General features: G+C 43.2%; 1 protein-coding gene across 1 annotated transcript; it reads right to left on the bottom strand.

The window, feature by feature from the left end:
• Positions 1 to 217: 217 nt before the first annotated feature.
• FABP1 (fatty acid binding protein 1) lies at positions 218 to 6,680 on the bottom strand. The gene is made up of 4 exons (XM_033169679.1): positions 6,537 to 6,680; positions 4,543 to 4,715; positions 2,840 to 2,932; positions 218 to 333 (listed from the first exon to the last, which is right to left on the bottom strand). Exons 1-4 carry the CDS (start codon positions 6,601 to 6,603, stop codon positions 283 to 285), a joined length of 384 nt encoding a protein of 127 aa, XP_033025570.1. The 5' UTR covers positions 6,604 to 6,680; the 3' UTR covers positions 218 to 282.
• Between the last annotated feature and the right edge of the window lie 8,561 nt (positions 6,681 to 15,241).

Here is a 15,241-nt window from a genome sequence, read left to right as displayed (position 1 = left end):
CTGCTGACATGGAGTGCCATATGTCTGGAGTTTTCCGGACATTAGCCGAATTCCGAGTGGACACTGCTTATGGCTGCAGTATTTGTATATGTCCAGAAAATTCCAGACGTATGGCAACCATATAATAAATCCTGTTAGGTTGTGAGAGAGACCCAACCTGACGCTAACTGTTGATAGCTGTCTTCCGTAGACCAATAATGACGGCAACGAAGAGGCGTTTGCATACATCTCACTTTATTGTACTACTTTTACACAGTAAAAGTATAGAAATGCCTGAGTTATCTAGATTCTTTTGCTGATTCTCTTGTACTGGATGTCACCCACGCTCAGCGTCTAGAAAGGGGAAAAAACCAAGGGCTTTAATCATCCACACTTTATATTTAATTTCTTTTTTTAAAAAAATTCATTGATACTTTCTCACTTTTTCCCAAAAGGGATCAGGGCAGCATATCCATGTTTGCACTTATTGTCTGCAAAACTGCATTGCTAAATTCAGAGGAGTGTGGATTTCAAAAAATGATTGTGTTCCGGTTCATGGATTGTATGGAAAGGTTTGAATTAGGTTGATTTGCCTAGACAAAATGAATTGAATTTCCCTGCACCCCGCTTCCCCAATCGCTACTGATCCTGTGCCCAGCATACACGATGTAATAATAATAATAATAATAATAATAATAATAATAATAATAATAATAATAATTTATTTATACCCCGCACATCTGGCTGGGTTTCCCCAGCCACTCTGGGCGGCTTCCAACGGAATGTTAAAATACAATAATCTGTTAAACATTAAAAGCTTCCCTAAACAGGGCTGCTTTCAGATGTCTCCTAAAAGTCTGGTAGTTGGTTTTCTCTTTGACATCTGGTGGGAGGAGCAAGCAAACTTTGAACCCAGAGTCTTGAGCCTAATGCACATTTGGTATATTATGGGTCCCCCAAAATCTTACCTCACTTGTATTCGGTATCACCGATCATTATAATAAAGGTAACAATCACTGATATATTGTCTGCAACCTATGCCTGACACCCTGTTATCTGACCCAAATTTTGTAAACCATTCTAGAATCATTGACAGTGGTGTTTTTTTTTTTTTGAAAATCCCCTAATAAATAAAAATGTAAGCAATATAGGCATAAAAAAACAGTAAGGGGATTTTGCTTCCTACTCAAAGTATATACATAAATACCATGAGGAATCTTTTTCAGGATGACCTCAAACTGCCTTCCCAAGAATGATTAATACTTGATTTGTTCATGGGATGGGAGGCTGTTCTCTTAAACATCTGCACCAGGAGTGTAAAACTTCAAACAGGATGGCCAATTCTCCACTTAGCAGACGACCCAAAGGCTGTGGCCCCCTGCCATACATTAAAATATTTACATTCTACCTGAATTTGAAACCAACCAAACCACCCAATGCATTTAAACTGGAAAAAATAGGGATACGAGGAACATGCCAACTCCTTTGATACTCTAGTGCAGGGTAAGCTATGTGGTGCACCCCAGATATTGTGGAACTACAACTACATCAGCCCTGACCATTAGCTGTGTGGGCTGGCATCAAAGAGTGAGCCATCAGTAATCACAACAATCAGAGTTGGAGTTATTAGCAAAAACACAATCTCTGCATTGCAGACTTGGCTGAGGGTCAGGCCTAAACAGCACAGTAACTCCTCTCCAGCAGGTCTTACCCCCATGAAGCAGGTGAAATTTCCCACCTCCCCACAGCCTTCTTAAGTCCCCACCTCTCCAGGGCTTTCCCCAAGCTATCAGAGACTGTGTCTGCGTTCAGCCAACCACTTCTCTGCCCTTTTCATGCCTCTTCTGGTTCTGGGAGACAAAGGGGAGGGGAGCTTGTCACAGCAGGAGGGGGAGACACATATGAATCTTCACTCGCCTGACTCATCTCTGCCTCTTGGACTCCTTCCTCAATCCTTGCCTTCTTCGGCTTCTGCCTCTGGTTCTGGACTTCTCTGTGCCACTGACTCTCCCACCTCTCTAAGCCCTGTAACCTTTTTAGCTTCCGCCACCTCCCTGTCTTCTCCCTCTGACTACTCATCGTTGTCCCACCACCACTCCCTGGGCTCTGAGTCTTCTAGTCTTGATGGTTCTCCAGCTGTTTCCTCCCAACATTCGTCCCCCAGTCCATGACAGCTGGGACTGATGGGAGTTGTTATCCAACAACATTTGGAGGACACTAAATTGTCTCCTGTTGTCTTTGTCCATTGAGTTTTCTTGGCAGGGATACTGGAGTGGCTTGCCAGTTCCTGCTCCAGGTGGATCGTGTTTAGTCAAAACTCTCCACTGTGACCTGTCCATCTTGGGTGTCCCTGCACGGCATAGCTCATAGCTTCTCTGAGTTATTCAAGCCCCTTCGCCTGCAAGAAGATCAAACCTATCCATTCTGAAGGAGATCAGCCCTGAGTGCTCACTGGAAGGACAGATCCTGAAGCTGAGGCTCCAATACTTTGGCCACCTCATGAGAAGAGAAGACTCCCTGGAAAAGACCCTGATGTTGGGAAAGATGGAGGGCACAAGGAGAAAGGACGACAGAGGACGAGATAGTTGGACAGTGTTCTTGAAGCTACCAACATGAGTTTGACCAAACTGTGGGAGGCAGTGGAAGACAGGAGTGCCTTGTGTGCTCTGGTCCATGGGGTCACGAAGAGTCAGTCACAACTAAACGATTAAACAACAACAACAAATTGTCTCCTCCTGTTCTAGAGACCTTAACTTCCAAGGCCCTCTGAAAATGGAGCAATTTGGGTAAAATATTGTAGTGGTGTTCCAGGCTGCAATGAGGGCCTCAAGTTTGACATCCCCATTCTAGGTGGACTTACATTAGTGATGGTGTCCCCGTTTATTTCAGTGACAGACTTGATGTTCTTCAGGTTCACAACCATCTTATTGTCTCCTTCCATTTGAACAGTGGCCTGTGGGAGAAGAAAAGCAGCCGAGATTGGGTTCCAGTTCAAGCACTGACATTTTCATGTACCTTGTCAACATGTTCAGAAGCCTAAGTTTTCCTTCACACATGAGAGTTGCCCTGTGAGCTTGCCTTTTTTATTATGATCTATGGCAGTTTCTCCCAAACTTGGGTCTCCGGCTGTTTTTGGATTACGATTCCCATTATCCCTGACTAACAAGGGATGATGGGACGTCATCATATAATCTTTTCTTGCCCTCTGCACAGAGACGCCTGGGCAAATCTACTAAGACCAATAATTCAGAAAATTGTGGGTACGCCAGCAGAGTCTCACCTTGCCCTAATTTTGCAAGACAATGATCCTTGCAGGTGGCAAGGTTTTTAAACTCTGTTTTGTCCCAAAAAAGGCGAAACGGCCAACTACATGACTAATAAAGGTTTGGTGTTTTTTTTATAGCATTTTCCCTCTAGATTGCAGTTTTAATACTACTGGGTGTAGGTTTACTTCCGACGGCTGTGGTACGATATTCTGTCATTGTGGTTACTGTGTATCCCTGTGTTTTTATGCCTTGTTCCTCGCTATGTTTATGTTTATATGTCTACATGGGCTTATTTCCACAATAAAATTTCTGTCTTTCTGTCAAGGGATGATGGGAGCGGCAGTCCAAAAACAGCTGGAGACCCAAGTTTGGGAAACACTGATCTATGTCAATGTGTCAGTATGGCTGTTTGAAATACGTTACACCTCTCTGTTTTCATTAAGTGAGAAATACAGTACACATGTACATGATCAAAGGATGTGGTCTCCCAGCACATGTATATTCCCTGGGGGGGGGGGAATGCTTCTGCCTGCTTCATAATATTTCTTTTTAGGCTGCTATATATGAGGAACTCGCAGAACTGACCGCGAAACTCCGAGACCAGAGGGAAGAAACGGTGAAGGAGGACTGGAAGAAATTTAAAGATTATTTGAAACGACGTGAAAAGATAGACATTTGAATTGAAATCAGAGGACATTTAAGGCTTCGGTAATGCTAGAAGTCAGATTAAAATAGGTTAGAAGAAGTAGGTAGAAATATGAAATGTTTAATTTTATTAGGATTAAGATTGAAGTTAAATGATGATTATTGTTTGTTAAGATTAAGGTTTGATGAGAAAGAAGATTTTATAATGTTATAAAGTTACTAAAGAAGATTAGAAATGAATGCAGAAGAGAGGATGTGAGGAAGTACCCAAATAATGTTAGAAATAAGATAAGGATAGTTTAATAAGTGTTTTTTTGTAGTTTTTGTAGTTTATTTTTTGTGGTTTTGTAGTTTTTGTTGTATTGTGTATTTTATGTGTGTTTTATTCTTAAAATTCAATAAATTCCTTTAAAAAAAAAAGAGTTTGTGTACGTTTGCAGGCGGGATCTGATTGTTCTCATTAGAATCTAGCTTCCTGTTCAAAGAAGAAAGCCCTGCATCAGGTGTGGGGAACCTTTGACCCCCCAGACATTGATGAACTGCAACTCCCATCAGCCACAGCAAGCCTGGCCAATGGGAACTGCCATTCAGCAAGATCTGGAGGGCCGCAGGTTCCCCATTGCTGCCATATATAAATGGAAAAAGACTCTACCTTGACCTTCTCTCCTGTTGGCGTCTGCAGTTCAGCCTCTTCTCCGATTGTAAACTCATTAGTCAACACCTTGCTTCCGGTTGTCACCGTGACTTTGAACTTCTTGCCATTCTGAACAATTTCAGAGATGCTTTTGAGGTCCTTGCCCTTTTCAATCATCTCATCTGAAAGGCCTGGGCAGGAGTAAATCAACAGCCATGTCAAATGACGTAATAGATCATTAAATGGCCCTGAGATCTTTTGATAAAGGACAGTATATAAATTGAAAATAATAATAATAATAATAATAATAATAATAATAATAATAATAATAATGGAAATTGGGTGGGGACTTTGCAGCTCTCAAACTCTCAGAACATTTTCACATGAAGGTTGCAATCCTATGGCCACCTCCTTTGGATCACGATACGACTCACTTCTAAGTCACACAGATCGGATTACATGGTTTGTGAGTCTTTCAGATGGTTCTTCAAATGAAAGAAAAAGCTACGGAGAAACATTTTTGTAATGCAAGTGAGCGCTCTGGGAGAATGCAGATTTTATATTCACATTAGAAATCTGACTGAAGCGAGACCTGCTACAACCCTCCTTTTTGAAAATACGCTTAGCTACACTAACGCAGGTGACGCTGTGGGTTAAACCACTGAGCCTAGGGCTTGCTGATCAGAAGTACGGCGGTTCGAATCCCCGTGACGGGGTGAGCTTCCGTTGTTTGGTCCCTGCTCCTGCCAACCTAGCAGTTCGAAAGCACATCAAAGTGCAAGTAGATAAATAGGTACTGCTCCGGTGGGAAGGTAGACGGCATTTCCGTGCGCTGCTCTGGTTCGTCAGAAGCGGCTTAGTCATGCCGGCCACATGACTCGGAAGCTGTACGCCGGCTCCCTCGGCCATTAACGCGAGATGAGTGCCGCAACCCCAGAGTCGGACATGACTGGACCTAATGGTCAGGGGTCCCTTTAAGTTTACCTTACTACACTCTATCAGACACAACCTCTTCAGGCTTGGAACCGGATAGTGCATCAGGTTAATACTGCTTTTGTGGCATGAAGATTGCCACAAATTTTAAGGCAGGTTATTGTCACTACGCTCTGTATGAGACCAAAAGACATATTCGTTCATTTTAGGAATAGGAATAGGAATAGGAATAATTTATTATTGGCCAAGTACATTTTCCAGCATACTTGGAATTTGTTTCGGCTACATTGCAATATAAACATACAGACACTGTTCCTCTCACAATACAAAGAAGCAAAGAAACCCCACCCATATTTTACCTCCCCTTAAGCTATACAACTACGAATTTAACAATTTAATGGCACAAGGGGAAAAACTATTCTTGTGCCTGGCCGATTTTGTATATGAAGTCCTGTAGCGAGGTCCAGATGGAAGTAAATCAAGCAGATGATGACCGGGATGTAAAGGATCTGCTAAAATTCTCTCTGCTCTCTTCCTAACTCGGGTAGCATAAATTGTCTCTATTGAAGGCAAGCTAACACCAATTACCCTTTCTGCAATTCTTACAGCTCGTTGGAGCCTTTTCTTGTCTCTCTTGGAGGCTGTACCGTACCAAGCTGTTATAGAATTACAGAGAACAGTTTCAATGATGCCTCTGTAGAATTGGATCAACACTTCCTGGGACAATTTAAATTTCCTTAGTTGACGCAGGAAATACAGCCTCTGGTGGACCTTTTAAATGATACTATTGATGTTGCTTGACCAATTTAAGTTATAAGAAATTATAGAGCCCAGGAACTTAAAGGATTGAATTTTTAATACCAGCGGGAAAGTAAGGAATAAAAAAGGACAACATAAGAATCCGATCTACACAAATTACATTTGAGACAAAAGCGCCATAACATTTCCACCCCCCACCCCCCCCCCATTCTTTACTGCTTACTGCTGGATTTCAAATCCCTTTTTAAAAGACAAAAATAAAAAGACAATGGCGAGGCGGGGAGCACAAACAAGTTAACCACCTCCTTTGACCAGCTTACCAATGGCTTTCATGAAGGGCTCAAAATTCTCATGGGTTTGGAGTTCAAACTTTCCGTTGAAGCTCATAATGGCGATGGGCTCTTTGGACAGAAGAGGAGAGAAGGCAGCTCCTTCGGATGCCAGCTCCTCTTTTTATAACCCTCCCTTGCCTTGAAACTTGGTCAGAGGTTAAGCGATTTCACTCCTTCCCCCTTTTGCTGAAGCATCAACTTTGCACCTAAGTGATAGGCAATATCACGGAATCACCTGAACTAAGTGTATTTGAGAAGTTCCACTTGCCGTGTCACTCAGAAAGCCTCTGTTTTCTGCAGATGGGATACATATAATAAGAAACATTTGCAAAAGTTGGGGCAAAAATATGCCAAGTGACGTTGAAGATCAATCTGCATTCTGTAGCAGTGCTACAAATGTTGGAAATGCTTGCAAAATGCTTGCGAAAGATCGAAGGAGGAAATTGCTGCAATAAGCATTACGAGTAAACTCAGATTCACTGGTCAATGAACTTTCCATTCATTTCTGTGGGTCCACCCCGACTACAGCTTAATCGGATATCACCCATAGTGTTTTTCCTTTTTTTTTTTTAATAAGAATTTATTGGCATTTTTCTATAACAACATATACCCACACCCACACCTACAATTAAACAAATGCAAAACAAATAAAACAAATACAAACAATGTCAAGTTTTCTTATTGCATCTTTCTAGAAAAAAAAAAAATTTCTATTTCCATATCTTGACTATTGACTTCCCCTGCCTTTTCACCTTCGAGTTTATATCCTTAATCTATTTTATAACCATTTCTCCTAAAAAAGAAAAAAGAAATTAAATTCAGTTGTATAATTACAATCAATTATATCTTCAACATTTTACTAAAAATACATCATCATAATAATACCTCGTCATAATTCTTCTTCATTTATTCTTATCGATTTCTTATCTTAATCTACATCTTGATCTCAATCCTCTTAATCCATAAACTTAATCCACTTAAATTCACTTTACTTATACTCCCCCTCACAGATCTTCACAACTCATTCGATCAAATCTATCTCTTCTATCCTTAAGATTGCTGCTAATAACATGATAACTTGAAATATCTCCTTTCATGTTCAAATAAAAAATATAACAGAAAATCACCCATAGTGTTTTTCCACTGGATTATTATTATTATTATTATTATTACCCTTCATCCGAAGATCACAGGACGGTTCGCAGCATGAAAATGCAAAACGAAAACACACAATACATAATAAATTTCAAATTAATTTATCAGTATTAACACTGAAGTTGGATTTTTTTCCTCTACAGCAGACTTTTAATTGGTCTGCTGCCTTAAACTTGGTATGAAGGTAAAGTCAAACAATCATTTGCCCTGCTGTGAGTATGTCTGCCATTTTTATAGTGGTTTAGCTGCATGGCTTTCATTTTATTTAATACCGTTTGTTTCATTGTATTTCATACTATTTGAATCCTGGGATTTGTGATTTGGTAGGGGTGCTAGGAATTATCTGTTACAGGTCCATAAGCCCTGCTCCCCACTTAAAGGTAAAGGTAAAGGGACCCCTCACCAGTGGCGTACCGAGGGGGGGCGAGGGGGGCGAAGTGCCTCGGGTGCCAGCCTGGGGGGAGGGTGACACTCGGCGCCACCCCCCCACTACCAAGCCGGCTGCCACCCGTTCCCTCCTCCTCCTCCTCCTCCTCCTCCTTCTTCTTGGACTACAACTCCCATCAGCCCCTGGCTGGCACTGATGGGAGTGGTAACCCCAAATATCCGGATGGCGCTAAATTGGCAAAGGCTAATTTAGGTAACGGTAAAGGGACCCCTGGTCATTAGGTCCAGTTCTGTCCGACTCTAGGGTTGCGATGCTCATCTCGCGTTACTGGCCGAGGGAGCCGGCGTACAGCTTCCGGGTCATGTGGCCAGCATGACTAAGCCGCTTCTGGCAAACCAGAGCAGCGCACGGAAACACCGTTTACCTTCCCGCCAGAGCAGTACCTATTTATCTACTTTGCACTTTGACGTGCTTTCGGATTCCTACATCTGTTGAGAATATATAAATGTCAAATCACTGTACGTCTGTGGTGTACATCTGCTCTAATAATCCTCTGAGGCAAAGAAGCAAAATTGCCCCTCTTCTTCCACCTATTGCACAACGAGGTTGCGACAGAGCAACGTATATCACCAGGGCAAACAGTCACATACTTTAAAAATAGTTTTCTCTAGTCACTGCCGTGGACCCAAGGAAACCCAGCTTCTAGTTTTTATGCTCCTAGAACCTTTTCCTCTTTCTCCTTCTTAACCTTCCCTGAAGCTCTGCTTGCTGGCAACTCAGTAAGGATAGACAAGTAGAACCGGTTATGTATGGGGAAGAAGAGGTCAGGCGTCTTTCAGAAAAGCAGCGCAGGAATGGCCAGATCACCTCTGATACACTGCAGTTGAGTTCCGTCCCCTCCAGCCATATTTCATCTGAAGCCACTTCTGTAAAGGTAAAGTAAAGGACCCCTGGACGGTTAAGTCCAGTCAAAGGTGACTCTGGGGTTGCGGTGCTCATCTTGCTTTCAGGCCGAGGGAGCCGGCCTTTGTCATAGAATCCTAGAGTTGGAAGAGACCACAAGGGCCATCCAGTCCAACCCCCTGCCAAGCAGGAAACACCATCAAAGCATTCCTGACAGATGGCTGTCAAGCCTCTGCTTAAAGACCTCCAAAGAAGGAGACTCCACCACACTCCTTGGCAGCAAATTCCACTGTCGAACAGCTCTTACTGTCAGGAAGTTCTTCCTAATGTTTAGGTGGAATCTTCTTTCTTGTAGTTTGAATCCATTGCCCCGTGTCCGCTTCTCTGGAGCAGCAGAAAACAACCTTTCACCCTCCTCTATATGACATCCTTTTATATATTTGAACATGGCTATCAGATCACCCCTTAACCTTCTCTTCTCCAGGCTAAACATACCCAGCTCCCTAAGCCATTCCTCATAAGGCATTGTTTCCAGGCCTTTGACCATTTTGGTTGCCCTCTTCTGCACATGTTCCAGCTTGTCAGTATCCTTCTTGAACTATGGTGCCCAGAACTGGACACAGTATTCCAGGTGAGGTCTGACCAGAGCAGAATATAGTGGTACTATTACTTCCCTTGATCTAGACGCTACACTAACCCTAACCCTATTGATGCAGCCCAGAATTGCATTGGCTTTTTTAGCTGCTGCATCACACTGTTGACTCATGTCACGTTTGTGGTCTACCAAGACTCCTAGATCCACAGACAGCTTTCCGGGTCATGTGGCCAGCAGGACTAAACCACTTCTGGCACAACAGGACACCATGACGGAAACCAGAGCAGATGGTAATGCCCTTTACCTTCCCACCGCAGCAGTACCTATTTATCTGCTTGCACTGGTGTGATTTCAAACTGCTAGGTTGGCAGGAGCTGGGACCGAGCAACGGGAGCTCACCCCGTCGCAGGGATTCGTCAAAGGATGTGGGTAGCGTTGTGGTCTAAACCACCAAACCTCTTGGGCTTGCCAATCGGAAGTTTGGCGGTTCGAATCCCCGCGACAGAGTGAGCTCCCGTTGCTCTGTGAACCCATGAGCCCTGTCATTTGGTGGACCATCTATTTCCCATCTAAATGTAAACAGCCTGAAGTAGACAGAACGTACTTTGTGCCTTCAGAGTTTTGCCTGGAGACAATAAATAGTCCACCCTCTCAGCACTGAAAATTAAAGGCAGAGAGAAATTGGGATCAATAGACCTGTTATACCATTAGGAAATGTGGGGATTTCCCCACCCACCCACTCAAGTGTCTCTTGCCGTCTGGTCCCCCCCCCCCCCCCAAATAGGCCTCTTTTTAAAAAATTTATTTTGCATCTTACAAAAGCTAAATAAGTGGAAGCATTACTGAACTTCTTAGGCATTTAAGAAGACTTAGCTGAATCCATTTGGAGACTAGTTTAGGCTTGGGCGGGAATTCCAGCCAGAAACTGGTAATTTCCCCAGGCATCAAAGAAGCTATTTGCCTCTTGTCATTTACTGCAAATGTCACTCTAACATGATCCCCCTCGAGGCTTTACAAATAATCGTCATTATTCTATTCCACAAATCCAACGGTATAAAGCTTTTTACTAGATGGAATCACTGGCTGAATATACAGTTCATCCCCTCTCAATCTATTTGCATTGGCTAAACGTTCAAGCTTTTAAAGCACACCTTCGGGGTTTTTTGTTTTGTTTTGTTTGTTTAAAATCTGATGAGAAGTTATTCCAGCTGCCATTCAAAACCTTGAAGACCTACTGGTATTCAAGGCAGGCCTGCTTCTGGAAACTCATCAAACTTGACATGAGTCAACAGTGTGATGCAGCAGCTAAAAAAGCCAATGCAATTCTGGGCTGCATCAATAGGAGTATAGCATCTAGATCAAGGGAAGTAATAGTACCACTATATTCTGCTCTGGTCAGACCTCACCTGGAATACTGTGTCCAGTTCTGGGCACCACAGTTCAAGAAGGATACTGACAAGCTGGAACATGTCCAGAAGAGGGCAACCAAAATGGTCAAAGGCCTGGAAACAATGCCTTATGAGGAACGGCTTAGGGAGCTGGGTATGTTTAGCCTGGAGAAGAGAAGGTTAAGGGGTGATATGATAGCCATGTTCAAATATATAAAAGGATGTCATATAGAGGAGGGTGAAAGGTTGTTTTCTGCTGCTCCAGAGAAGCGGACACGGAGCAATGGATTCAAACTACAAGAAAGAAGATTCCAGCTAAACATTAGGAAGAACTTCCTGACAGTGAGAGCTGTTCGGCAGTGGAATTTGCTACCAAGGAGTGTGGTAGAGTCTCCTTCTTTGGAGGTCTTTAAGCGGAGGCTTGACAGCCATCTGTCAGGAATGCTTTGATGGTGTTTCCTGCTTGGCAGGGGTTGGACTGGATGGCCCTTGTGGTCTCTTCCAACTCTATGATTCTATGATCAGTGCTGCATGGGACAAAGCGACTAATTCCTAATATTCCAAGGTGGCTTCTCAGCAAACAGAAGGTAAAATAAACTTGGGGACAAACCTCATGGAAAAGTCCCATGGTTGGAGGATACAAAGCTCTACCTGTTCCTGGGAGCAAGTCCACTCACCCTTTCAGTGTGGTGGCATTGCAGGACAGCAGAGACTCCGCTGGGCCCCCGATGAGGTAATGGCAGCCTAAGTGCCCCTTCTTGATAGGTGGTGGGGGTGTAAGCCCCCACTGCCTATCAGGAGCCAGATCCTGGCCTGCATTCTGGTTTCGTGAATGGGGATGCAGGCTTGGACATGGGCTGCGTTATAAACAAAATCTGCCTTTTGTAGGTTCTCTATCGGTAGGAGAAAATAACAGAGGCCAACCAGAGAATATTGAGAAGCAAAGCAGCTAGTAAGCCTGATTTTTTTTAGTAAAGCTGTTGCAACAGGGTACTCCCCTCACACACAGGAAATTGGAGGAGGACCCAGAACAAAAGTGTGCCTGCCCTTATATAGACATTTTGAAATTCCTTGCCCTGGAGCTCAAGACCACCCCCCAGATACAACATACTTACATCACAGAAGAGGCGGTCTACAACAGAAATCTGAGTGCGTTGTTTATCTCCTGTCTGCCAGGTTATATGATAATGCCTTATCCGATTGCCTTTCCTGGTAGTTTGGCCATTCCTTTGAGGTGGTAATCACTTAATTCCTGAGACAATGGGAAGGTTCCCTCACCCCCTCCCTCCTTGCAGAGAAACATTTGGTCAGTTTTAGGAGTCAAAATGGTTTCAGGACTGTCCTCTCAGACATGTGGCCTATACACTCATGTACGTGTTTGCTTGGTACACCTATGAACATTTCTTATATATCTAAGACCTTAAAATGCCTATAACAGCTGTGCCAGGGGGCAGAGCTGACAGAGCAGGGAAGGTTTCCCTTGGGTCCACTCCCTGGCCATTTAAACAGCCCTCACCTGGCGCCCTACCTGCTTTTCCATTGTCAGGCTGCCCACCCATCCACCCTTGGTTCAAGGTGGTAGTTAAGGACTTTGCTGTGGCTACGGTGGTCGCCGTTTTATGGGGCCGGGTAGGAATTGATGCTTTTGAATTATGGTGCTGGAGGAGACTCTTGAGAGTCCCATGGACTGCAAGAAGACCAAACCTATCCATTCTCAAAGAATTCAGCCCTGAGTGCTCACTAGAAGGACAGATCCTGAAGCTGAGGCTCCAATACTTTGGCCACCTCATGAGAAGAGAAGACTCCCTAGAAAAGACCCTGATGTTGGGAAAGATGGAGGGCACAAGGAGAAGGGGACGACAGAGGATGAGATGCTTGGACAGTGTTCTTGAAGCTACTAACATGAGTTTGGCCGAACTGCGAGAGGCAGTGAAGGATAGGCGTGCCTGGCGTGCTCTGGTCCATGGGGTCACGAAGAGTCGGACACGACTGAATGACTGAACAACAACAACAGGAATTTGTCCACCGGGCAAATTGGCTCCAACCTGCTGGTTTCGCCTAACTCATAGCAATTGTCACAACTGGGTTGGGCATTGGGGCAATCCTTTGTCTTGGATAGAGGGGAGGTTGTAGTCTCCACCTGCCCCTCCAAACACTGGGGTACCCCGTTAAAGGGATCCAGGGGGAGTGGCCATGTCTGTGTGCCCTGGGGGGTGGGGCAGGACCAAAGACACTCCCCCAGACGGCAGTCCCTGTGGGGATCACCCTATTTGATGTAAGTCTTAGGAACCCTCACCTGGATTGACCTACGCATCACTTCCGGTGGGTGGGCCGGAAGTATTTCGATTGTCCCATGCCCAAGCCATTCTGTACCTCTTTCATCTGTATTCAATAAAGTGCTGGCCTGTTTCGATCCAAACCGGTCTTAGTGGTCATCTGGGTTTGGGACTGGGGAGCATGACGCCTGGACTTGTAAGAGAAGCTTCTGTGACTAACGTAGTCAATTTACCTTATTTTTTGCTCCATAAGACTCACTTTTTCCCTCCTGAAAAGTAAGGGGAAATGTCTGTGCGTCTTATGGAGCGAATGCATGGTCCCTGGAGCCAAATTGCCCAGGGGGGAAAGGCAGATCCTGCTTTTCCTGTTTTAGAAAGAGCTAAAGGCTAACAAGAGGGAAAGAGAGTGTTGAAAGGAACCCAGCTCAACAGCTGGTTGCAGGAGATCGGGGAGGGAGATAAGGGAGCTAGCTCCCTTCCTGCCCCGCCCAGGCCCCTTGCACAGTAGTTCCTTTGGGAGGGCTGAGGATCCTGGGAAATTGAGTTTTTCAGCCATTTGGGGCTTTCTGTTACTTTTCCTCTTGCTGGTGCTTACTGGTTTGCTTTCTTCTTGCTTCCTATTACCTACTGGTGCTTACTGGTTTGCTTTCCTCTTGCTGGTGCTTACTGGTCTGTACTGGTTTGTACTGGTGCTTACTGGTTTGTACTGGTTGGATTTCCTCTTGCTTCCTATTACTTGCTGGTGCGTACTGGTTTGTACTGGTGCTTACTGGTGCGTACTGGTTTGTACTGGTGCTTACTGGTCTGTACTGGTTTGTACTATGGAGCGAAAAATACGGTAAGTTTTAGATAGTAAGTTTGCGTAAGTTAGTATGTTTGCATAAGTTAGTATGTTTGCGTAAGTTAGTATGTTTGCGTAAGTTAGTATGTTTGCGTAAGTTAGTATGTTTGAGTAAGTTAGTATGTTTTCGTAAGTTAGTAAGTTTGCGTAAGTTAGTATGTTTTCGTAAGTTAGTATGTTTTCGTAAGTTAGTAAGTTTGCGTAAGTTAGTAAGTTAGAGTAAGTTAGTAAGTAAGTTAGTAAGTTTGCGTAAGTTAGTAAGTTTGTGTAAGTTTGAGTAAGTTAGTATGTTTGCGTAAGTTAGTATGTTTGCGTAAGTTAGTAAGTTTGAGTAAGTATGTTTGCGTATGTTTTCGTAAGTTAGTATGTTTTCGTAAGTTAGTAAGTTTGCGTAAGTTAGTAAGTTAGAGTAAGTTAGTAAGTTAGAGTAAGTTAGTAAGTAAGTTAGTAAGTTTGCGTAAGTTAGTAAGTTTGTGTATGTTAGTAAGTTTGAGTAAGTTAGTATGTTTGCGTAAGTTAGTATGTTTGCGTAAGTTAGTATGTTTAAGTAAGTTAGTAAGTTTGCGTAAGTTAGTAAGTTTGCGTAAGTTAGTAAGTTTGCGTACGTTAGTAAGTTTGCGTATGTTAGTAAGTTTCCGTAAGTTAGTAAGTTTGAGTATGTTAGTAAGTTTGAGTAAGTTAGTAAGTTTGAGTAAGTTACTAAGTAAGTTAGTAAGTTTGCGTAAGTTAGTATGTTTGCGTATGTTAGTAAGTTTGAGTAAGTTAGTATGTTTGTGTAAGTTAGTATGTTTGCGTAAGTTAGTATGTTCGCGTAAGTTAGTAAGTTTGAGTAAGTTAGTAAGTAAGTTAGTAAGTTTGCGTAAGTTAGTAAGTTTGCGTATGTTAGTATGTTTGCGTAAGTTAGTATGTTTGCGTAAGTTTGCGTAAGTTAGTATGTTTGCGTAAGTTAGTATGTTTGCGTAAACTAGTATGTTTGCGTAAGTTAGTAAGTTTGCGTAAGTTAGTATGTTTGCGTAAACTAGTATGTTTGCGTAAGTTAGTAAGTTTGCGTAAGTTAGTATGTTTGTGTAAGTTAGTAAGTTTGCGTAAGTTAGTAAGTTTGAGTATGTGAGTAAGTTTGAGTAAGTTAGTAAGTTAGAGTAAGTTA

This window comes from Lacerta agilis, chromosome 14, assembly GCF_009819535.1.
Source record: "Lacerta agilis isolate rLacAgi1 chromosome 14, rLacAgi1.pri, whole genome shotgun sequence".
NCBI lineage: Eukaryota > Metazoa > Chordata > Lepidosauria > Squamata > Lacertidae > Lacerta > Lacerta agilis.
This window is presented reverse-complemented; position numbering and strand designations above follow the sequence as displayed.